General features: G+C 50.5%; 1 protein-coding gene across 2 annotated transcripts; it reads left to right on the top strand.

The window, feature by feature from the left end:
- Positions 1 to 5,615: 5,615 nt before the first annotated feature.
- Positions 5,616 to 23,806, top strand: LOC115642092 (C-type lectin domain family 4 member G-like). 2 transcript variants are annotated; one of them, XM_030545497.1, is made up of 9 exons: positions 5,616 to 6,007; positions 8,131 to 8,256; positions 9,674 to 9,736; positions 13,648 to 13,710; positions 13,908 to 13,970; positions 15,001 to 15,090; positions 15,920 to 16,071; positions 18,183 to 18,289; positions 23,296 to 23,806. In XM_030545497.1, exons 1-9 carry the CDS (start codon positions 5,917 to 5,919, stop codon positions 23,339 to 23,341), a joined length of 801 nt encoding a protein of 266 aa, XP_030401357.1. In that variant the 5' UTR covers positions 5,616 to 5,916; the 3' UTR covers positions 23,342 to 23,806. The 2 variants fall into 2 exon arrangements, with proteins under 2 accessions (XP_030401357.1, XP_030401356.1); XM_030545496.1 differs by lacking the exon at positions 23,296 to 23,806 and adding an exon at positions 19,188 to 22,433.
- The last annotated feature ends 1,278 nt before the right edge of the window (positions 23,807 to 25,084 follow it).

Here is a 25,084-nt window from a genome sequence, read left to right as displayed (position 1 = left end):
ACTCTTGATTTAAAGATTGTCAGTGATGGAGAATCCACCATGCCCCTGGGTCAGTTCTTCCAATAGTTAATCACCCTCATTGTTAAACATTGGCACCTTATTTCCAGTCTGACAGTTATGAATGTAAAAAAAAAATTGCTGGAGTCCCAGCACTTAATTTCTTGCACCCCGGGATCCCTTAATTGCAAATTAAGCACTGAATGTAGGTGTTTATAGACTGTAATCAAGTTGGCTCTTAACCTTCTCTTGGAAAAATTAAATAGATTTAGTTTGTCTCACTCTATGGCAGATTTTCCAAACTTCGAATCATTCTGGTAGCTCTTCTCTGAACCCTTCCAATTTGCCGTGAAGTGTGGACACCACAACTTGACTCAGGATCCAGCGGGGGTCTCACCAGCAGGGCATACAAGCGTTACCAGAAGGAAGCCAATCACCAGCAGAGCCCAGGGTTGCATTTAGACCCCACTGTGGGATTGCTGGGTCCAGAGAATATGCATGATTCTATCTGAGACATCTACACAATCTTCTGCAAGCTGGGTCTCATAGGCAGAGCTTATTTTGTGGAAGGAGTTTCAAAGACCTCTGTAACAGGATGCACCCCCGGGGTGAAGCCTGGAAGCTATTGGAACTGCTGTGCCCCCAGACCATTCAGCTGGGTTGGCCTCTCCCCCTGCTCTGCTGGTGACACACAGCCGTCTCCTCTGGACCCTGTTATCAACCAACATGACAGCCGGTGGTGCCGCACACCCAGCTGAGTCACCTGAGTTCTTTACCTAAGCCACTCATGGACCAACAGTGGAGGCACCAGCCAATTTCCCAGCTCTACAGCCTTGCTCCCCTACTAGCGTATAAACCCAGAATTATACCATCTTGAACTGCACAGAGATCTGTATGGTGCAAGCTCCTTAATTAGTCTTCTCCCTCCTTGATGTGAGGAAGATATGCACCAGCCTTTGTTAACAGAGCTAAGATTCCCTAACACTTCACTCAAAAACATACTGGTTAAGATAAAACATAAGAACAGGTTTATTATCTACAGAAAAAATCAATTTTAAGTGATCATAAGTGATAGGAAATCAAACAAAATCGCAATCTAAAACTTATACAAACTAGATAGGACTTGAATCAGCAATATCTCACCTTGGCTGATGGTACAAACTGGCTTACAGATTCTTGAGGCACAGGTTGCACCTGCTTTGCAGCCTGGGCTCCCCTCTCCTGTTCAAAGTCCATTTTCTTCCAGAGGTTCTTTCAGGTGTGAGTTGTGGGGGAGTGAAGACAAGTGATGATGTCACTCCTCATCTTTTACTGGAAAATCTGTGCATGTGACGTGGGGGTTCACCCCCATTGGCCAAACATTCTCCATTGTCTATGTGCTCCCTCGGAGGAGGCTTCCTTATGCAGAGTTCCTGTGCTAGTGGATTCTTCCCTTGACGAGTGCTCATGACAGCAGTTAGCACTGTCTGGCTACCAGTTTGGGGCCCCACACTACAAGAAGGATGTGGAAAAATTGGAAAGAGTCCAGCGGAGGGCAACAAAAATGATAAGGGGGCTGGAGCACATGACTTATGAGGAGAGGCTGAGGGAACTGGGATTGTTTAGTCTGCAGAAGAGAAGAATGAGGGGGAATTTGATAGCTGCTTTCAACTACCTGAAAGGGGGTTCCAAAGAGGATGGATCTAGACTGTTCTCAGTGGTAGCAGATGACAGAACAAGGGGTAATGGTCTCAAGTTGCAGTGGGGGAGGTTTAGGTTGGATATTAGGAAAAACTTTTTCACTCAGAGAGTGGTAAAGCACTGGAATGGGTTACCTAGGGAGCTGGTGGAATCTCCCTCCTTAGAGGTTTTTAAGGTCAGGCTTGACAAAGCCCTGGCTGGGATTATTTAGTTGGGAATTGGACTAGATGACCTCCTGAAGTCCCTCCCAACCCTGATATTCTATGATTCTATGATACTCCATTGTTGTACCCGAAAGGCTGGTTTGAGGTGTTTCCAGCATCATATTATACTTTAGTAACACACACATAGCAAGATTTCATAACTTCACGTACAATGGTAGCGCATACAATCCACTGAGATATTAATAGTTAGCAGACCAAGACTTTTAGAATTGACACCTTGCAAGGTATACTTGTACAAAACATACCATAATTACATCACCATGGCAAATATGGAGTGCACTGTCACAAGCACCACCCCCATTCAATCCTGATCTGCAATTTACATTTTAGAAGCCTCTGGTTCAATGGGGACACCAACCATGACCAGGAAACACCCCCCTACACCAGGATGGAGCATTTCTTTCCTCACCCACGCTCTGCATGGAAACAGCTGCCAGTGGCATCAGTGACATCATGGGTTGCAGCGTGATTCATCATTCATGGAAAAGCTTCTTCCCTGCTTAGCCCTGCAGTGAAGGAGGTTGTGAAACCCACAGGACCAGACTCTTCTCCAGAAATGCACAAACCACTTCTACTTCTCCCCAGAAGAGCTGCTATGTCCACTCGAGTGTGCTCACTGACACAGCTGCATGCAGTGGTTACCGGCCCCTCACTGATTCCAGTTGTATGACCGTGAACCAAGGGATTACCCAGGAATGCTCTGCTCCCATTGTTACCATGGCAGCTCATAGAGGCCCCAGTTACAATTGGGGTCCATGCTGCACAGACACTAAGGCCTCGCCTAGAGCAGGGTAAGGTGGGAAGGATGGCCAAGGGGGCAGGCCATCAGGCTGGCCTGGAGGAGAGTTGCATTGAGTTCCTGCCTCAGCTCCAGGCTCTGTGTGTGCTCTTTGGCCCGTCACTGCAGCTGCCCTGTGCAGAGCCCCATCTGTGACATGGGGAGGGCTCTCCCTTGCTTGAAGGGGGTGGGGAAATTAGTAAGGTTAAGATTTGATCACTGTTATTTTCAGTAAAAGTCGCAGACAGGTCACGGGCACCAAACAAAAATTCATGGAAGCCTATGACCTATCTGTGACTTTTATTAAAAATAATAGGGAAGAGAGCTGATGCAGGGCTGACTGAAGCCCAAGTGGGAGAAGGGAGCCCAAGCCCTGCTGTATGAGGCAGGGAGAGGAGGGGAGTCCAGCACTTGCTGCTGGGGTGGCTGACAGCTCCAGACCCCCTCCGCAGCCCCAGCATCTCAGAGTTCTGGCGTCCACCACACCCCAGATGGCTGTGGCTGCTGATGGCTTCAGTGTCCCCCCGCCACCCACGGTGGCTGACAGCTTTGGGGTTCCCCTGCCACCTGCAACCTGAAAGCTCCTGGGGTCCCCCAGCCATCCACAGTGGCTGGTAGCTCCAGCCCCTCCTCCGTCCATGATGGCTGAGAGCTCGGGGGGCCCTGTCCCCCATTGCGTCCATGACATAATCTTATTTTAGTAATAAGAGACCTATCAGGAGGTGAGAGGTGCTTTTATAAACCACATCACCTAGCGTGTGTTCAAACCCTAGTGCTGGTAGGGTAAGTTGTATACTACCCCGCATCTGCTGGTCTGGAGAACTAGTGAGAAACACCTATGCCCTGAGGAGCTGACTGGATGGGACAGAATGGTCCGAGGCCCAGAGAGGTGATGGGCCATGCCCCATTCCGCACGGCTGCTTGCTAAGGGAGGGACAGAAACCTTTTCTGTCTGGCCCTTCTGGGGCACTATTCAGAAAACAACCCCTCACATGCCCGTGGCTGAGGCCTCCTGGACTCTCTGCCTGGCCTACTGCCTTCACTGCTTCTCAGGATCCCTTCATACATCTACTCGTCGTCATACATGTCGGTTGCATCAGGGAGCCAAGGCAGAACTGACTGGAATAGCCCAGGGAAGGTGTGAGAGAGCTGTGTGTTTTTATACCAGTCTCTCTGGCCATGAATGTGCTTACCTGGCATTAGCGAATGCCTAGTGTGTTGTTGTTCAGTCAAGACTAGGCCTGCTCTGGTTCACAGCCTTTGGTTCACACTGCTAGTTATGCCAAGGGCTCTAGCAAGGCCTACACCTGTGGCTGGCGGGGTTCGGCCTATGCTTTGGCTGACACTCCCTGAGACTGCATTGTGCGACCTCTCCACCTCCCATGATGGGAATGATGCCCAATGCTTCCAATGGACCTGAAGATGGACAGACTGATGGGGTTGATGGTGGGCTGGAGAGACACTGCCCAGTGGGGTTTGAGGAGAGCTGGTGAATCGATGCATTGGGGGATACAGGGATCATGTGCTGAACAACACGAACAGAGGAGCAGGCTCTGGCGCCGATGGTAGTGAGATTGTGGGATGGGCAGAGAAGGTCCAGTTGGGAAAAGGGAGCAGGAAGACACTAGGCCTGAGCAGCCAGCTGGAGCAAGTGACTGGAAATCTTTAAAAGCAAGGAGGGAAGCTCAGAGCTGGAATCTGCAGTGAACAGGGAGGGTTACATGATCCCCCTGTTTTTCACCCAATTTAGTGACACTGGTGCAAAAACTGAGGCAGATCAGCCCACAGAGAGGAGGCTGAGCCAGGCCAATCATGTATCTGCTGACCCAGGTAAGATCTTACTTTTTCTCTTCCTCTGCTGGGTTCCTCTTTCAGCCCAGTTTTCAGAAGTATTCTGCACCTCCGTCACTGTCTCTGTCCTGAGCTCTTGTGGCTTTTGAGTCAGCCAGTTGGAGATTAGAGCCATGTCTTGAGGAACAGACTATTATTATTTATTTGTATTACTGGAGCACCTAGGAGTCCTGGTCAGGGACCAGAACTCAAGATATCATCCTCCTTCTTAAGAACTCTAGTCAAAACAGAACTCTCTGAGACACTCACCTCACTGTTACAATCTCTGGGCTGGAGAATTGATTTTGCATCTCTAGACCTCAGTTACCTTTGAAAATCTGCCCCCAAGTGCCTTTTGAACCTTGGATTTATGCTCCTAAATTTCTTAGGGTACATCCACACTGCAATAAAAAATCCACTGCACCGAGTCTCAGAACTGGGATCAATCAACTCGGGCTTCTGGGACTGTGCGGTGGGGCTAAAAATCGTAGTATAGACATTCGAGCTTGGGCTGGATCCCCGGCTCTGAAACATGGTGAGGGGGAGGGTCTCAAAGCCTGGGCTCCTTCTCCCCTACCCCCACTGCAATTTTTAGCCCCTACAGGCCAAGTCTCACAAGCCCGAGTCAGCTGACTTGGGTCAGCAGCAGCCATGCCACATGGTTTTTGTTGCAATTTAGGTACCCCCTTAGGTGCTTTTGAAAATATTCCCCCTCGTGATTTTAGTTACATGAGTTGTTTTGGCTCCTACTCCTCCCCCGGGTACTCTTGCCAATTTTTGTACTTTTACAGACACATTTTCCTTGTTTTCCCCTCCCTGGCGCTGTGAGAGAGACCAATGCAAACAACAGGAGAACCTGACTCACAGCCTATGCAGGGTTGCAAACCAGTGAAACTGACAAGATGCCAAGTAGACCCTGAAAAGAGAGATAGAAGTTGGTGCCCTTTGCCAAGCGGTTTTTCAGGCCCTTGTAGATTGGCTTCCTGTTTGGAGCAGAAATCGGTGACGTGGAGTCAGGTGTTTTCTTAGTGTCATTTGTTTATTTACAAGATATTCACCATTCTGTTTCCCTGAGCAGCAATGTTCACAGACTGCACACACGAGAACCCCTCTTGCAGGGCCCAGGGTGAGGACACACCCAGCTCCAAACAGATTCTCCCACTTAAAGGTTGTCTGTGCCCGCAGGGTCACTGTATGGGTGGCCATTATTTTTCAGCTGCACCAGGAATATTGATTGTACGAAGGCTCCCAGCCGTTAGAGGAGAAGTGACAGGGTCACAGATTTCTGTGTTCTGAAGAGAGGAAGAGTGGCTGGGTACATGAGTTTCCTTTTCCAGGAAAGCTGCTCGGAGCCTCAGCTGGTATAAAAGCCGCTGGAGCGGTTGGGGTAGGAAGAGGTTTAGAGCGATGCCTTCGGGCAGCATTTACCAAAAGTGCGAAGAGTCCGACCAAGAGACGCTCAAGGAAAAGGAGACAGAAATGGCGTTTCGGAGAGCAGGTAATCCCAGGCTGCATTAGTGGGAGAGTGCGCAATCATTTCCTGCTAATTGGCATGCCCTGATCCTGCAGACTCCACACCCAGGTGAAGCCAGGAGGAGGGAGGTGTCAGTGAGATTTTCAGGACTGAGCCCTACTTATGAAGCTGCATAGTGCTCAGCAGCGGAATCAGACTCGAAGGCAGGTCTGTACTCTGGGAGGTAGCATTTCATACATCACAGCAGGAGATGCTGGGCAGAGCCAGGCTGAGAGAATTCCAGGCTTGTCTCAGCAGCATTTTGTCAGATGTTCATGTCTGGTGCTTGCATACTGTGGCAATGAGGGGGTTAAAAGGAGGGGGAGCAAGAGATAGAGAGTGAATGGGGGAGGAGGGGTGCTGTGTGAGGACAGATGGATGGACAGATGTGGATGAACTGGTGTGTATGGTGAGTGTGAGCTGGATATGGTTGGATGTGTGTGTATGTGGATGGACAGATGGATGGAGGGGGGTATATGGAGATAGATGGAGGGGTGCATGGGGATGGATGGACGGATAGAAGAGTATGGGGATGGATGGATGGGGTTGTATAGGGATGGCTAGTGTTTATGGGATTGAATGAATAAATAGATTTTGCAGCCATGCTGCACTCAGGACTAGTGTCCACGATGCACTAGTTGCTGGGCAGTGGAGCCCATCATACACAATTACAGGTTATACCATCAGGAGCCTTGGCCCTGGTCCCTGTCCCAGGCCCAGTGGTGGAAGCATTATGAGAGGCATTTCAGATCTAGAGTCCTGCTGATCAGGCGGGATGTCCCTGTGTTGCGCCATAGGAACATGCCTAGTGCAATTCTGCCCTTACAGCAGATTTGTGCTTCTTTTCTTCCTCTTTTTTTCATTCCTGGGAAGGGAAGGGGATATGTGGGGGGGGTGGCATTGATGTGAGGTGTGGGGGTTGGAGACACAGCTGCTTCCTTCCCCTCCCCTGCCCCCCTGCTGACAGCAACACAGTGGGCTGGGGCAGTGGGGGTGAGGGGTTGGCTGGTGAGTACAGGGTACTGTGCATGGAGCAACGCTCTGAACCAAGGCTGGTTCCTGCCCGGAGGAGGCTACAGTGGATAGGACAGAGCAGCACAGAGCTGGGGGCAGCCTGCTTGCCTGGCAGGCTTCATGGCACATGAGTCCGCAGCAAGATGGAATCCTGGAGGACAGTATATGGGGGAACAGAGACCGCGCGAGAGGGGAGAGGAGGGCTGGCCAGAGGGAGGTGGTACAGGCGACTATTGGGAGGGGAGCACAGATTGAACAGGGGGTGAGGGATAGATGTAGGCAGGGTTGCAGCCATGGAGCTGTATCCTAATGGTGAAAGGCAGTCAAAGCAGAAAGAGGAAAGGGGCAGGGATGGAATCATCACAGCATCTCACATGAATCTCATGGCCTGGCTCCCCCAAAGGATCCTTGGGAAAACAAAGGGGACTCCCAGGAAATGAGGTTCTCTTACTGCTGGGGCTTTAGGTTCAATGGAAATCCAGGAGGGCAAATGATAGATAGATAGGGTGGATATAAGGAGCAATGGTCTCAAGTTGCAGTGGGGGAGGTCTAGGTTGGATATTAGGAAAAACTATTTCTCTAGGAGGGTGGTGAATCACTGGAATGGGTTACTAGAGAGCTGGTGGAATCTCCTTCCTTAGAGGGTTTTAAGGCCCAGCTTGACAAAGCCCTGGCTGGGATGATTTAGCTGGGGTTGGTCCTGCTTTGAGCAGGGGTTTGGAGTAGATGACCCCCCTAGGGTCTCTTCCGACCCTAATCTTCTATGATTCTATAGGAACAGATAGAGATAGATAGAGGAGGTGTTTGGGGATAGATAGATAGATAGATAGATAGATAGATAGATAGATAGATAGATAGATAGATAGATAGATGATGAGGTGTGAATTCCCCTCCATGCTCTGTGCTGCACAGAGATTCCTGGCCCAAGTGGCACATCCATCATTATTTGTTTACGAATTACAACAATAGTGAATTCTGAATTCCCCTAGTGCCTTCCTCGCAAGGCTCAGAGCACACCTCCCCCCATAGCACTGGTTCACCAGAGGGCAGGGACTAGTGCTTTAACCCCTGTTGTCTTTGCTTCTGCCTTCCAGGGAATTCCTTGCTTCAGTGTGGTAGGGGCCTGAATGGGGAGGAAAAGTCCATATTAACCCTTTACGCTGTGCATGCCGTGTCATTTGTGTTATGGGCCATCCTCCTCGCCATGGTGATTGGAAAGTGTAAGTATCCCAGTGTGCATTTAGGACTATCACACAGGAATGGACCCAATGGAAAAGACCAGGGGTGAAATCCTGACTCCATTAAGTCAATGACCAAATTCTCATGGGTAAGACCAGGATCTCAGGCCATGAGTCCCCCCGCAGCCAGGTCCCATTATCTCTATCAATGGCCAGTGTCAAGACACTGCAGGAGAAGGGATATAGTCCACCGCAATGTATTTCAATGTGCCATAATGCTGCTAATTGTAAGACAAGGCTCATTAAGTAAGGCTGCCTGCCCTCCAATTCACAGCTGTGGGGCCCCTTCCCAGGGCCCACATTATGAGCAGGGACATGGTGGTGTTTGATTCTTGAATGTATGCGCAGGTACAAGTGAGTGCAATATATGTTGGGACACCGTCCAGCAGCTGTTCCACGCAGGATAACAGCCTAACTACTCCTGCCAGCTAACAGAGGAGTTCCTGTAGCTCAAGAGGTCTTTACGGCAGATGGCAGGGATTCACGTCCTGCTGAGGAGCCTTGTTAGGTGTCATTACAAATAGCAACCTCAGTGTTGCCAACTCTAGATGATGATTGAATTAAATCCCCAGCCCCAGGAGTCTTGTGATTAGGTGAGACTCTGAGCTTTCATTTAAAAATACTGAGACAGATTCTAGTTGCAGAGAAAAGCTTGGGAAAGCGATGTAATGGCTCAGAAACCAGAAGACAAAGAAAAGAAAACTAAAGTCTATTATTTTTCACAAATCTTATGATTTTTAAGCCAATTTTGTGATTGGTTTTTAACCTCTGGAGTTGGCCAGACTGTGCCAGGGCAGAGGTCTTTCAGAGGGGATTCCGGGTGGAATCTTTGACGCCAATGAGCCACCAAAGTCTCCTACTGCAATCCACAAAACTCCCACTCAGCATTGTAGGCATCTAAACTCACTCGACACCGCTAGGCTTCCACACTGCTGCCTCGCTCAAGGGATCTAGATGCCTATCTCCCACCTAAGCCCCTATACAAATCCTTTCTGCTTCTCTGCTAGGGAGGACAGATTTGAATCTAGGTTGTCTACATCCCAGGCAAGTGTTCTAACCATTGGGCTATACGTTGAACAGCAGCACCTCCTCCCCTGCGTTTCGTGTAGAACGAGGCAGGCACCTAACTCATTCCCACAAGATACTACCTAGGTGCCTAAGCCAGGAGAGGAGTTCCCATTCTTGGATCACTAGCGGAGCTAGATACTTCGCATTCCTGCAGCCTGGACTAGCATGCCTAGCTCTGAGCTCTTTCTTGTAAATCCCCTGTCTGCCCCTTCAGCGGCTCTGTGCCCAAGAAACTCCATCTCTGCTTCCTGCCAGGGTCCCAAATTGAAAACTCAGCCCCCTCCACCCCCAAACCATATAAACAACAGCTGATGTCTGTCCTTCTGTCTAGACTCGGAGATGTCCAAGGAGCTGGAGCAGTTGCGGACTGATCAATCTGTGCTGAGAGGCAATGGTAACAATTCAGTTTACTTATGAGCGTCCATGTATTTGTATTGCCGATTTTGCCCCCTTGGTGGAAGCCAAAATCTGAGGTGTTGTCCGGTTTGTTCCTGTTAGGGGGAACAATCACTGCTCCCAGGCAGGCCTGTTCTCACTGTGATCTTGGTAGTTACAATATCTTGTTCCCTTGAACACAGCAGGAACAAACAGCCGCAGTCTGTTCCCTTTCTTGGAAATCCCCTGTGTGCCCAAGAAACTCCACCTCTGCTTCCTGCCAGGGTCCCACTCACAGCTCCTTCAGCCTCCCTCACACACAGGCTGCTCTGATCACTTGGGACTGCAACCAGGGCCCCTCTCAGCCGACATGGCTCTTTCCGGCCATGCAGCCTGGTGCCGGGGGTGGTCACTTCCATTGTCTGCAGCTGTTTCACTACATAAATAAGATTGATTGCTCCTCCTGTTGTGTCTAAAACTGGATATTTGGCACTCGTTGGCTCTAACAAGGGCTGTGATTGTCTATGGCAGTGGTCTCCAAACTTTTTTGATCACGCACCCCAAAGGAAAAAAAAAAAGGGTTTGGACTCCTGCCCAAACTGCCAAAGCAAAAAAAAACAAAAAACGCCCGAACTGCCGAAGCAGCGCTGCACCCCAAAGAATCCTCTTGTGCACCCCCTGGGGTGCAGACACCCCACTCAGGAGACCACTGGTCTATGGATCCCAGACTTGTCTGTTAGGTGTATTATGGCAGCAGCCAGGAGCCCCAGTTATGAACCAGGACTCCATTGTGTGAAGTGTTGTACAAACACAGAACACAAAGCCAGTTCCTGCCCCAAAGAGCTTCCAACCTAAGTGTAAGACATGGGACGATACGTGGAGACAGACAGACAGACAAGCAGGCAGAGGGACACAGGGAAACAAGAAATACCAAACTCCTCTTCTTTTCTGTTGTGCTTCTATTAACTAACTAATGGTTAGATCTGAAACCCACTGAACCAATAGAAAGGTTTCTATTGTCTTCAGTGGTTTTTGGATCAGGATCTATCTCACTAGCTAGGTTCCTGTCTGCATTAGGGAAGTTTGCACCATCATTGCTCATAGATGTTGTGGCCAGAAGGGACTGTTATGGGCATCTAGTCTGAACTCCTGCATATCAGAGGCCAGAGAATCCCACCCAGCGATTCCTATATCCAGCCCATATCTGGTAGTCGAGCTGGAGTGGAACTTTTAGGAAGAGACATACAATCTTTTAATGATTCCAGGTGATGGAGAACCTGCCCCTTCTCTACAGACCTTGTCCCAGTAGGTAAATGCTTATGCAAACCACTAATGTAGACCCACGCTGGGATGGTGCAAAGTAAGACTCACGCCAATGGGTTTAACCCTGGTAACCTGTGCAAGCCTTGTGCCATGTGTCTGCAGGGGCGCCAGGTTTGTATAATTTCTGATGATGCCCAGAACAGGTCCAAGTCCCCCCCTCCCACACACACCTGCCTAAGGCTCTGAGAGGGCGTTTGAGTGTGGGAGCGGATTTGGGGTGCAGGCTCTGGGAGGAAGTTTGGGTGAGGGAGGAATATGGGCTCTAGGATGAAGTTTGGGTGCTGGGTGCAGGGCAGAAGGTTGGGATGCAGGAGGGGGTATGGGGTGTGGGCTCTTGGAGGGAGTTTGGGTGCAGGAGGGAGTTTGGGGTGCAGGATCTGGGAGAGAGTTTGGATGCGGGAGGGTGTGATGTTCCCCTCTGGTGTTATCTCGGACTGGTGATCTGCTAGGTGACTCCAATCCTTGACTCTGGGACCAGCCTTAGCCTACTCTGCTGTGAGAACTCGCACTCCCGGGCTGTTCACGCACAGCCTCTGGCATGTAAGCAGCTCCCAGTTACTTGCAAGCGAATGACACTAACCAATAGCTCTGGTCCCAGATGCAGCCCTAGGAACCTCTGTCTTGCAGTGTTCAGCTATGCCCGCTGGATGCTGCAAACTTATATGAGTTTGTCAATTTAACAAAGAAATTGTTATATACCAGGCTTGCTATCCCAAGAGAAGTCTTTGACACACTTCAAACCAAACACACTGCTTCAGGTAGAATAAACAAACAGATTTATTAACTATAAAAGTAGATTCTAAGTGATTTTAAGTCAAAGCATAACAAGTCAGATTTGGTCCAATGAAATAAAAGCAAAACGCATTCTAAGCTGATTTTAACACTTCCAGTGCCCTTACAAACTTAGATGCTTCTCACCACAGGCTGGCTGGTTGCTCTTCAGTCAGGCTCTTCCCTTTGATTGGTGCTTCAGTCACTTGGTGGTGGTGTCTGTAGATGCAGGTGGATGAGAGAGCATGGCAAATGTCTCTCCCTTTTATCATGTCCTTTATTCCTTCTTGGCTTTGCTGCCCCCCTTCAGAGTCAGGTGAACATTACCTCATCGCAGTTCCAAACTGACCAAAGGAAAGTGGGTGACTCCCTCAAGAGTCTCACAGATTCTTTTGTTGCTGCGTAGGCCAGCATCTTTTGTTCCTATGAGGCTGGGCTGGGTTTGTCCCATACCTGCCCTGATGAGGTGTGAACTGCCCCTCTGCTTTGTAGAGTTTTTGTCTGGGCTTGCTTTAAGCCATGGGGATACATTTTCAGCCTCATAATTACATACATGAAATTATAATCTGTAACATCACTGTAACAACCATGTTTAGTGCATCATGAGCCTTCTGCAGACACCTGGCATGACAAACTTTGCATTGGATATGACACAATCATTTTACAAGGCTGACCATAGGGGTCCTGGGTGTTCCTCTGAGGTACAGAGCATCACAGAGAGGTGCACGCTCTGGGAGAGAGTTTGGGTGCTGAGTGTGGGCTCTGGGCTGGAATAGAGGGTTGGAATGCAGGAGGAGGTGCAGGAGGGGGCTTGGGGTGCTGGGTGCAGGATGGGATTTAGGTGCTGAGTGTGGTCTCTGGGCTGGGTTGCAGAGTTGGGGTGCGGGAGGGGATGTGGAGCATGGGGCTGGGCCAGGGATGCGGAGTTTGGGGTGCAGCAAGCAGGCTGCCCAGGGCTCAGGGCCAGAGAGGAGGACTCCCCCCAGCCCCCTCCCTGCCAGCAGCAGCCAGCTCCGGGAGAGGGGGAACCTCCCTGCCCCCCCCCCGCACGGCACTCACCCAAGGCCCCCCAGGCTGCTGCGCAGGAGGTCTAGCCAGGATAAGCATCCCCCCGCCCTTGGAGTTGACTCAGAGTCACCTGCTGGGGTGGGGTGGGGTAATGATGCACCTCCTCCCCTCCTCCTGCCGCAAGCGCAGCAGCCACCTCAGCCTGCCCCCAGTGCTGCTTCCTTGTAGCTGGCTGCAGCAGCAGCTGGCAAGGGAGCACAACGTGGAGCTCCAGGGGGCAGCCGCCTGCTATCCAGGGCAGGCAGGGATGCTCAGGGGAGGTGCATAGGGACAGCAGACAGGGCCAGGGGAGAGGCCTGTCCCAGAATATTAGTGGAGCTGGGCCCCCCTGGCCCTGAATTTTCTGGAGCCCAGGCACCACTGCCCCTGTGTGGCTGCATCAGGGATTTGCTCCAGTCCAAGGTGATGCTAGTACAAATTTCCCTGGTCTGGATGGGCCCTAACTAAACTCACTAACCTGCTCTCCCCAGACAGGGCTGGCAGCTGGAGGTGGGGTCTGGGGGAATGAGTACGAGTCAGGGAGCTCCGACTTCTAATCTTGCTTCACTATCTGGCCTGGGGCAAGTTGTTCTCCATCTCGGAGCCTGAGTCATGGACCATCATGGCCAGGGGGCAAAAGCAATCTACCAGCTCCGCCTCTTCCCAGGAAGGAAACCAGCCCTGGGAGACCCCAGTACCTGACAGACCTGCACTGCTAGAGAACACGGCCCTACCTCAAGAGATGAGGTGAGGGGTAGTTCACAGCTCACTGGCCTCTGTCTCTTCCAGGCTCCAAGACAGCGAAGCAACTGGAGATGCTTCATTTCAACCAGTCCGCCATTCACAGCACTGGTATGTACTGGAGCCCTCACAGACCCACAGCCCAGCGTCATTTCTACGAGCCCCCTGCACCCCAGTCATGTCACTCCTCCCCCTCCCAAGTTCCCCCCAACATCCCCCATTCCCTGGCCACCTCCTTGTTCCCTCTGAGCCATGGGTACCCATGACATACCCTCCCAGGAATGTGATCAGCCCTGTTTATCTCTCAGAGGTGGAACTGGCCACGGACCTGAAGAGGCTGCAGTCAGACCAGGCCACACTGAAAGTGGAAGGTGAGTGCCCATGGAGGGAGCAGGGCTCAGGGAGACGACGGGGTGGAGAACAGCAGAAAGAACAGAGGGGGGTGGAGAATCCCAGCACCAGGTTCCCCAGGCGATTTGGGATCCATCCTCCCCTACCTCCCAGGCCAGCCTGAGCAAGCAGCATTTGGGATCAAGTCACCAAGGCTGGAAACCGGGCCCATGCCCTACTCTGGGTGACCCACTGGAGGAGTGGGGACACAGCCGGTGCCCACAGAGCCCCTGCACTCAGGGCTCCTCCTGCACCATGCTCACTGTGTGACTAACTGGGGCAAATTGGGAAAGCCAGTTCACCTTCAGTTCCAGGGATTCTTACCCCAAGTGTGTTCCCGTTCATTGCAGGAACCTCTGGCCTTTAGGGACTCGCATGGGCTGGACTGCTACAGAGAGGGGGAGCTGGCTGTTTCTTTCTCCCTAGATTCACTTGGGACAAATAGGAGAGGAGATATGTGTTTTTGAAGCAGGGGAGGGTTGGGGGAGGGAGATGGGGATGGTGACTCATTAGGGGCCAAGGGAAGGCAGGTAGATTAAAGGGCTGGGCAGAAGACTGCTCAGGTATAATAAACTGGGGAACCAGAGGTAGGGAACAGGGGGGCAGAGCAGTGTGCCTGGGTGCAAGGGGAGGGCAGGGCTCCTGCTGAGGTTCAAGGGAGGGGACCTGGTTTTAGAGGAATGATTTTGACCCTTGCGAAAGGTTCAGGTTCAGCTGGTGATTCTGGCCGGGTCTCCAGCCCCTAATGATGTATCAGACCGACCGAGTAACAAGCTCAAAGCCTCCTGCTGCTGGGATAGGGGCCTCATTTCAGTGTCACAGCCAAGCCCCATATCACAGTGGTTATGATCTGTACACAGATATCCCAGGCCTAGCTGCACACACCCGCTGCTCTGGCTGGCTTGTGGCTGCTTCTAAAGTACAAAACATAGTGAGCGCTGCTGGAGGCTCACAGACTGTTTAAAGGGATACAGCCCTATTCCTGCATGTGACGGTGTGTTGTGTTTGCAGTGTCGGAGGATCTGGCCAAAGCGAAAAGTGACAGAGATGACATCAGGGCTGAGGCCTACAAGATCCTGGATGCTGTTCAGAAAGGGAATGGTGAGATATGCACCAGCCTCGACCTGCTTAGACTGTCAGCCCTTCACGGCAGGGACTGTCATTCTGTTCTGTGTTTGTACCATGCCTGGCACAACGAGGCCTGTCTATGACTGGGGCATCTAAGCACTGCCATAATGCAAGTAATAAATAATGTACAACACCCAGCAAATGAGGGCCTGAGCCATGGCACCTCATGCAGTTAGGATTCCTGTTCCTTTTCCCCACAAGCAGTAATAATGGATTAATATAGTTCAGGGAACTTGCTGGGATTTCCCCCGAATAAACTGCTAGGTTGTCAAGGAGTCAGTTTTGTCTAATAATTAGAGCAGGCGACTGGAATGCAGGACACCTGGGTTCTAGTCCCATCTTTGGGAGGTATATGAAGTCTAGTGTTTAAAGCAGAGGGCTGGGCACTGGGACCCTTGACTTCTATTCCCAGCTCCTATGAGGCCAATGTTTTCTAGTGCAGTGGTTTTCAACCTGTGGTATGTGGACCTACTATGTCTAAGATTTCAAAAGGGGTCTGCACCGCCATTAGAAATGTTTGAAGGGGCCGAAAACGAGAAAAGGTTGAAAACCACTGGGCTAGTGGTTAGAGCAGGTGAGCCAGAAATCGGGACTCCTGAGCTCTCTTCCCAGCTTGGGAATGATCTTGAGCAAGTTACTGCACCTCTCTCTGTCTCAGTTTCCCCCTCTGCAAATTGAGGGTGATGCCTCTCCACCTTGACTAAGTGCGTTGAGGTAATTGGATAAAGGGCACTAGGCAGAGGCTATTATTGTCCTTTGCAGTCCAGCGCTGAGAGTGACCTCTGCCTGTTTTGCATTGCAGAGTCTGCCTGCAGCATTTGTCCAGCTGGCTGGCTGCTGAATTCAGGGAACTGCTACTACTTCTCCACAGAGCATAAATACTGGTCTTATGCCAAGCAGGCCTGCAAAGACCAAGGCGCCATGTTGATTATTATTGATAACCCACAAAAGCAGGTAAGTCAGGCTCACTGAGTCCAGCCACACTGCCCAGAAAGGGTGTGGAGATGGTCTCCCAGCAAATGGGAGGCTCTTGGGATGAGAGAGATGCTGGGGACAGGATAGGAGCTGATGTTTCTCTGCTCAGTGCCTAGGAAACACATTATGCACTGGTGTAAAGATGTGCACAAGAAGGCAACAAAAATGATCAAGGGGCTGGAACAGCTTCCAGATGAGGAGAGATTAAAAAGACTGGGACTGTTCAGCTTGGAAAAGAGAGGGCTAAGGGAGGATAGGATAGAGGCTATGAAATCATGACTGGTGTGGAGACAGTGAATAAAGAAGTGTTATTTACCCTTCACATAACACAAGAATCAGGGGTCACATGATGAAATGAATAGGCAGCAGCTTTAAATCAAGCCTAAGGAGGTATTTCTTCGCACAGCACACAGTCAGTCTGCAGAACTCATTGCCGGGGGATGTTGTGAACAGGGCCAGTGCAAGGATGTTTCGCGCCCTAGGCGAAACTTCCACCTTGCGCTCTCCCCTGTCCCCGAGCCCCTGCCCTGAGGCACCTCCTCCCTGCGGCAGCTCCCCACCTCCTCCCTGAGGCACCCCCCAGCCCCAGCTCACCCCTGCCCTGCCTCCTCCCCAAGCTCACCGTGGATGCTTCACTTCTCTCGCCTCCCAGGCTTGCAGCACCCAAGATGATAGGTGCTGCAAGCCTGGGAGGCGGGAGAAGTGAAGCAGCGACTGTGTGCTCAGGGAGGAGGCAGAGCAGGGGAGAGCTGCTTCACTTCTCCCAGGCTTGTGGCACCAATCAGCTTAGGTGCCGCAAGCCTGGGAGGCGGGAGAAGTGAAGCAGCCATGGAGTGCTCGGAGAGGAGGCGGGGCAGGGGTGAGCTGGGGCGGGGAGTTCCCCTGTGTGCTGCCTCCCCCTTACTTGCTGCAGGCGGCCCTCCCAGCGCTCCCCTGTCCCAGCTCCTTCCACTTAAATGCTGATGGCGACCAGGGTGGCCGAAGATCCAACTTCCACGCTCGCTGCCGAAGAAAATGCCGCCCCCCAAATCCTAGCACCCTAGGCGACCGCCTAGGTCATCTAAATGGTTGCACCAGCCCTGGTTGTGAAGGCCAAACATAGAACTGGGGTCAAAAAAGAACTAGATAAGTTCACAGAGAATAGTTCCATCAATGGCTATTATCCAAGATGGTCAGGGACGTAACCCCATGCTCTGGGTGTCCCTAAACCTCCGACTGCCAGAAGCTGGGAGTGGATAACAGGGGATGGATTATGTAGCCATTTGCAGTGCACAAGAAATTGTACTGGTCCTACAAAACCCAGGGACTATGCTACATATACTTGAGCACCATCTATTGGCACAGGATCGAGGATCAAACCACTTACCAGAATACAGACTTAGGGCACTCCCCCAACTCTGAAGAGTTAATGCACAATTCATCCCAAATGCTAGTCAGGTTGCTGGGGACCCTCAGGCAAGTCAGCCTGACTGCTCCAGGGAAGCTCCCAGGGAAGGGAAACTTTGCGGGAGTTGGAGAGAGACCCCTGATTGTAAGGAGTGACGGGGAAAGAGTTTGGAGACACAGCGTCTGGTGGAGGACTGGGATCCATGAGATCACAGTCACTTAGGAGACCCGTAACTAGCCTCCATGTCCACACAGTGCTTCCACATCCATCCAGAGCCACATCTCCCTCAGCAGGGCCTTTGGGAGGGGAGCCAGCCTGGCCTAATGGTGCAGGAACAAGCCTGGGAGACAGGACAGCTGGGTCCTACTTGTTGCTCTGCCACTGACCTTCCGTGTGACTTGGGGCAAATCACCATGCCTTAGTTTTCCCTCCCACCCTTGGTTTTGTCTGTTGGATTGTAAGCTCTTTGGGGCAGGAAGTGTCTTTCACTATGGTGTCTATGTAGCACCTGGCACAATGGAGCCTCAATCTCTGTCGCTGCCTAGGTGTTACTATAATTCTAATAATAACCCAATGGGCCACATCTCGGCACAAGGAAAACAACAGAGAGCCAGAGAGGACTACGGGCTGTGTGAAGTGGGACTGGGGTGGTGCCTTAGATTTGGGCAATATTTTATTACAATCAATTATTTTCTTTTTTCAGGAGTTTTTGACAAAGAATGCTAACGGCAAGCAGTACTGGATTGGCCTGCACGACGTTAACAATGAAGGGACATTTATGTGGGTCGACGACAGTTCTGTGTCATACAGGTCAGCCCAATCCCAATCACTGGTACATGAGTGAAGGGGCAGGAGGAGGGCGGGCTGGCTCAGATGCTGTTGGCCAATCAGTACATTTCAAATATATCGAGTCATTGGCTGAGTGGGTGGAGCTGCCCTTTCTTGATTCATCTTCCATCTCTTCTGCTCTTTAAACTATCCAGGGTTTCCCCACAGGGAACCAGAGCTAGTGGGGTAGAGAATAAAGAGGTGGATGATGCTCAGCTTTAAATTGTCACCTTCAGCCGAGCAGTAGCAGTTTTCAGGGTCTTACAGGGAAGTTTCCCCTTTGAAAAGAAATTGGTGGAATCTGGCTCCTTCTTAGTGTAACTTATTTATTTACGCTAGTCCTGGGACAGAGGTGTCACCAATAGCACCCAGGTCAGTCCCCTCTAGCAGAAATCTCAGCCCAAATACCCCAGTGTTCCCAGGAAGTGACTCTACCCTGAGAATTAACTCGATGTAGTCAGGCTGGAAGCAAGAACTGACCAAAGAGAGTGTGCATCACAGCACTAACGATGTAGGGTGTCCTCCAAGCCTGATCAGTGCTCACCCACTCTGGAAAAGCACTTCTAAGACTGTGGGTAACTCTCACTGTAACAGTACAGCCCTGATCCACCACTGTAGTACCCCAGGTTTACACCAGTGTAAATTCCATTGAAGTTAATAGCTAGTCCAGTTTAAAACTGGAGTAACAGAGGTCAGTCAGGCCCTTTATCATAACACTTGGCTCTTATCCAGTGCTCTGCACCAGTCAGCCTCAAACCACCTTTCAGAGGGTGGGGCAGGATCACCCTCTCTGAGGGCTTAAGTGGGATTTCAGGGAGTGCATTTCACCAGGGCTTCCCTCGAATGCTTGGCTGAGTTTGCTACTCTCTTTGATCCCCAGCAACTGGGATCGAGGGGAGCCCAACAATTTTGGCAGTGGCGAGGACTGCGTGATGATGCTTAAAGACGGGAAGTGGAATGATGCTCCATGTGTGATGAATGCGGTTGGCTGGATCTGTGAAAAGAAGTGGACTTGTTAAACTGTGGCCAGGAGGAACACAACACAGCCAGCACATCTTAATAGCCACAGATCCACCCCGCTGCCCTCTGGCCCCTTCCATGCAAGGTCTGCCAGCTCTTTACAAACTTCAATGCATTAAACCTCACAGACCTCATCCCTTCCACTCTTGGGAACAAGGTATTATCACCCCATCTTTACAGATGGGGAAAGTGAAGCACAAAGACTTACCCAGGTCACAGCAGTGAATCAGTGGAAGAGACTGGATTAGTACCCAAATGTCCTGACTCCCAGTCCCCTGTTCTTATTACACCACAGTATTTCAGATGGCTGGAAACAGGAGTCCTGACCACTCCTGCTCTAACCACTAAACCATCCTCCCCTCCAAGAGCCAGGGATAGAACCTAGGCAACTCCCAATGCTCCTGAGTCCTGACTCTAATCCCTAGAGCCCATTCAATTCCCAGCGCTGGGAATAGATCTTAAGTGTCATGAATTCCAGTCCCTGCTCTAACTATTAGACAAAATAGATTCTTTCACAACGTGGCAATTTATTGGGTGGAAAACCCAGCTAGCCTCCAAACTATATTAATCCATTATCAGCGTTTATGGGGAAAGGGGGTAGGATCCTTACTGCGCGTGAAGTCAAATTTTAGAACCTGCCAGTCAATCCCATCAACATGGTATAGATCTGGTCATTGCTCTATAGTAAAGGATGTGGCCAACTTCCTGGTTTAGGGCAAATTTTCCTCCCCTGCTAATTAGGGCTAAAATTTACACATGTATCTCAGATTATCCATCTGTGGTGATCTGCCAAAGGAGAAGTTTGGGGAGAACTAGACAAGCAGTGTGAGAAATCAAAGGTTTCACTTCTGTAAAATTGTCCTAAATTAGCCAGGCATGAAATGGAGAGGAAAAGAGGCAGGGTTTAGCCCTGAATCCTCAAAGGCAGCTAGGTAACTATCTCCACTCAGACCGAGCCCATCTTTCCCCTCTCTCAGGTGGGTGCCCTAATTGCCATGGTAACCGGTATTCTGGGTGGGTTTTGTGGTGGCCATGGCATACAAACAGAAGTTATAATTCAGAAAAATAACATGCAAGAACCAAAAGCAGACAGAGACAAAGCAGGCTGCTCCCTAAGGCAGAGAGGCAGCACTCCTCCCATCTTGCTCTAAGCTGTCCATCTGTTTGCAGACCTTGTAGGACCCGGGTAAAAAAACATGACATTTAGAGTGTGAGCTTAGCACTGTAACAATTTTCAATATACCACAAGTTTCTCTCCGTTTCTCCTGCTGGAGCTGTTCCACTTTGTATAATTAATTAAATGAAGCAGGGACTGGACCCTGGCTCTCTACATCCCAGGTGAGAGTCCAAGCCACGAGGAAAGAGAGAGAGACACACTCTCATCCCTATCTGGCTTTGGGCAGGTTAGGCATGCTCAGAGCAGGCCTCCAGGATCAGCTCACACTGGCGGGATAAGTTGAGGGGAGGGGCGAAGTGCCTAGTCTGAGAACCCTTTGGGGTCAGCATGATTTAGGCGTGAGAGCTCTCCACAGAGTGTGAGCTGTAGGGCAGGATCGGCACTCAGGCAGCTTTGTGACTGTCAGCCTCAGAAATTTAGGCACCTACAGGGTTCGGTGGCAGCTGAGCTGAGCAGCTTTTCTGAGGATGTTAATGGTGCCTAAACACGGGGGGCAGGTATCAAAGACAGGAGAAGGCTAAGCCACCCCAAACTGCCTGCCGTGGCCCCAGCCAACCTCCACTCCCAGACCCCCTCCTGCTGCATCCTTCCCATGTAGCCGGGGCCCTGGGTTTGTCTACACATTTGGGCTTGTCTACACATCCAGCACACTGGTGGAGGGGCGCTGCTGTAGCACTTAGCAAAGACACTTCCTATGCTGACGGGAGAAGCTCTCCTGTCGGGATACTCCACCTCCCCGAGAGGCGGTAGCTTTGTTGATTGGAGAAACCCTCCCGTCGACAGTGCTGTCTACGGTGGGAATTCGGTCAGTATAACTGCGTCACTCAGGGGGTGTGAATTTTCCACCTCCTGAGCAACACAGTTATATTGACATAAGTAGGGAGTGTAGCCCAAGCTTTAGAATCAGATTCCTGGAAACAATCAGGAAGAATTCAAACTGCCTTCAGTGGTGTTTGCTTAAAATTCACTATTTTGGGGATGTTAGTAAACTTCACCGTTAGAACATTCCCAAGAAGCAAATGCTAACGGGGCACAAAGAGAGTATTGGTTTAAAAATGCAAAGAAATAGCCAGGAATTATTCACCCCGCTCTCATCTCACCAGTCACCCTGCCCAAGAGTTGTTAAGCATTCTTCCTACTTAACAGGGACTATTCAGTCACCCATGCTGCGATTTACCCAAAACACTGGGGTTATCACATTGACTTTTGCAATCATGGGCATCTTTGATGTTCTCAACACATTTATACATTTACTCCAGGGGTTTGTGTATTCTCGCACACTCTGGTTTCTAGGTGCATTGGCTGTTCTGGCTGCTGACTTGGGGAGGTACCAGTTGTAGTATATGGTTTGGAAATATTTGTTAATAATCAGAATTAATTTGCAGCCCGCATTTCCTTGGCTACCGACAAACACCAGCTCCAACCTGCCAGACCATGGGTGGGGTGCGGGGGGAGTTTAGTCACTGCGGGAGCTGGACTAATGTATAAACCTTTAGTGCTGTTCTGGTGTAAACAATGACCTGCACATGCAGCTTGCCCCTGTTTGGTTTATGCCAGGGCAGCTGGTCTGCACTAGGGGTTTGCAGCAGCGCAGCTGCAATGGAGCAGCAGCAAAGCTGGCAAAACCTCAATGGGCACAAGGCCTCATTCTGCAAAGGAAGCAGCATTGATTAGACCAGCAGCTTAAAACTAATTAAATCAGCAACAGAGGCACAAACTTACTGCAAGGTGGGGTGGGATGGTAGAGCTTCAGTGGATCTCTTCTTCCCCTGCTCCAGTGAATTTTCCCCAACCCAAACCCATGAATGCATCCCCAACTCACTAGGGGCTACAGCGGCAGCTGTAAGCAGGAAGCCAGAGAGCTTCTCTATCTCTCAGGGCTGGTCTACACTGGAGGGGGGTATGGATCTAAGATACACAACTTCAGCTACGTGAATAACGTAGCTGAAGTCAAAGTATCTTAGATCGATTTACCTCAGGTCCTCACGGCGCGGGATCCATGTCCATGGCTTCCCATGTTGACTCCGCTACCGCCGCTCGCTCCAATGGAGTTCTGGAGTCGATGGGAGCACGTTTGGGGATCGATATATCGAGTCTAGATGAGATGCAATATATCAATCCCTGAAAAATTGATCGCTACCCGCCAATACGGCGGGTAGTCTGGACGTACTCTCACTCTGGCTGCTGTCTACTCCTCTTGCCTTGCCCCCAGGTGGGAAGAGCGAGGCACCCTAGGGATGTGGGGAGCTCAGGGCCTAGTGGGTAGGGTTTCCAGGTGTCCAGCTTTTGACCAGAACGTCCGGTTGAAAAGGGAAACTGGCAGCGTCCAGTCAGCACAGCTGACCGGATGCTAAAAGTCCAGTTACATGCAGTAACCAGCCTCTGCCACCAGGGAGAGGGAAGAGCAGCAGCTGTTGCTGGAGAAGCGGCTCCGCTCAGCAGCCGCTGCTCTTCTCCCCCCCCTCAACTCCCCCCCCACCCTGACAAACAGAACTGATTGGCTTCTGGACTGGTCTCCAATGTAGGTACTAGTGCTGTCCGGGGGGGGAGGGGTGTGTGTAAACCTGTCTGCCTCTTGCCCCAATTTCCCCAACCCCTCACTCCAGGGACCAACCTCCCTCAGTCTGCTGTGCCCTGCTCTCTCCTCCGCAGCCCCTCGCTCTAGGGACCCCCCACCCCACTGTGCTCCAAAAAAGTTATGGTTTGCTGAATCTGATTTTCCTATCTTTTTATATCTAAAGTTATGAATATTGATTGTATGCCTGTATTTCAAATGTGTTTGCTCCTGTAGTCACACCCACAAGACAGCTTACGTTAGTCTGGCCAGCACATTGTGAAGGGATTATTCAAATTGAATGGCCCATCAAAGAACACCTAATTCACACTGGACCATAGAAAAGGCTGATGGACTTCCCTATGGACTTTCTAGCTAGAATATGGGTAATGGCCTCTGTCATGATTCATCAAAGCATATGTGGCCATGTGACTAGATCATTTGATACTAAACTCCATCTTGTGCCTGTACTTTTCCACAAACTGTGCTGAGGGCTTTGCTTAGAACAATGGGTTTCCCTTCACACGGAAGAAGCTAAAACAGGCCCAAGAAACATCTCCATTTTGACTTGTTCCTGCTGTAATGTCTGAACTATGGAAGCATTCTAACTAAAGGACTGAGGACCTTCCAAATCATTTGGAAGCAACCAGAGATTTAATAAGCCAGCGGTTTAGTTCATCCCAGCTTCAAGCCTGAACCAAGAACTTTGCAATTATTATATGTATTTGATTCCTTTAACCAATTTTAACTCACCTCTTTCTTTCTATAAATAAACCTTTAGATATTAGATACTAAAGGATTGACAACAGCGTGATTATTGGGTAAGATCTGAGTTATATATTAACTCAGGTATGTGGCTGGTCCTTTGGGATCAGAAGAACCCTTTGTTTGATTAAATTGGTTTTAAATAATCACTCCTCATTAAGTCTAGTGTCTGGGTGTTAAATCCAGGACTGGAATATCTAAGGAGGCTGCATTTCTTACTTCTTGTTGGCCAGTGTGGTGAGACGGAAGTTTAATTTTGTTGCTGATTCGGTATATCTTATGGAAGAACAACCCCCAGTTTTGGGGTGTATCTGCCCTAATTCTCAGCAGTTTGCTCTGAATTTGATATTCAGTTGTGACCCCCAAGGCATAGAGCCTAAACTTAACTAACAAGACACTTCCCAGTCTAAGGAAGCTTAGCTCACCCAAAGTCTTTCTCTCAGCACTTAACAGCTCGGACCCTCCTTTCATAAGCACACACCGGCTCAGACAGGAGAGAAGCGTCTCTCACCTCCTGCTTGAAAGGAACCGGTCACGGCATCACTCACCACATTGGTGCCTCCTGCGGGGGTGGGGGGATGATGGGGAGACAGGGCCACCCACTACTCCAGGCCCCGGGACCCTGTAAACAGCAGCTTCCTGCTGCCTCTTCCTTCCAGCTCACTGTCTCTATTCCCTGGGCCACTTCCCCACAGCCTCAGTTCCTTCTGATCCTGCCTCTCGTTCTGGATCCAGCTCCTTTGCCCTCTTCCCAGGGCCTTGAGCCTGTAAGTCCTGGCAGCCCACCAGGAGCTCTCCCTAGCTTCCCCAGTCCCTGTTAGCACCTGCCCTTTCCCCAGGGCTGGTCTCGCTGCACCCCTCTAGGAAGCCAGTCTTCTCCATAGGGCTCCCTGCAGCAGACTCACTCATGCTGGGCTGCTACTTCCTTTTATATGGGCTGTCTGGGCCCTGGCTGGCTGATCCAGCTGGTGCCCATTCATTGAGTCATCCGCAAACTTTGATAGTGACTTTATGTTTTCTTCCAAGTCACTAATAAAAATGTAAATAATGTGGGGCCAAAACCAGATCCCTGCGGTGCACTGCTGGAAACACCTGTTTGATGATGAGACACAATATGTAGTCTCAAAATGTAACTATCAGTTAGCCAGCTTTAGTCTCTTTAATGTTTATTGTCGTGTTAATTTTATGTCTAGTACTAAGTCAAATGCCTTACAGAAGTCTAAGTCTATTACATCAACACTACTGCTGTTACTAAGCAAAC

This window comes from Gopherus evgoodei, unplaced genomic scaffold (assembly GCF_007399415.2).
Source record: "Gopherus evgoodei ecotype Sinaloan lineage unplaced genomic scaffold, rGopEvg1_v1.p scaffold_37_arrow_ctg1, whole genome shotgun sequence".
Taxonomy (NCBI): domain Eukaryota; kingdom Metazoa; phylum Chordata; order Testudines; family Testudinidae; genus Gopherus; species Gopherus evgoodei.
This window is presented reverse-complemented; position numbering and strand designations above follow the sequence as displayed.

What these genes read in the sequence shown, in the direction of transcription:
- LOC115642092 (XM_030545496.1), top strand. Translation starts at nt 5,917, where the DNA reads ATGCCTTCGGGCAGCATTTACCAAAAGTGCGAAGAGTCCGACCAAGAG. An exon ending in GTCCGCCATTCACAGCACTG is followed by an intron (nt 13,711 to 13,907) that starts GTATGTACTGGA and finishes TTTATCTCTCAG; the next exon opens with AGGTGGAACTGGCCACGGAC. An exon ending in GGCCACACTGAAAGTGGAAG is followed by an intron (nt 13,971 to 15,000) that starts GTGAGTGCCCAT and finishes TTGTGTTTGCAG; the next exon opens with TGTCGGAGGATCTGGCCAAA.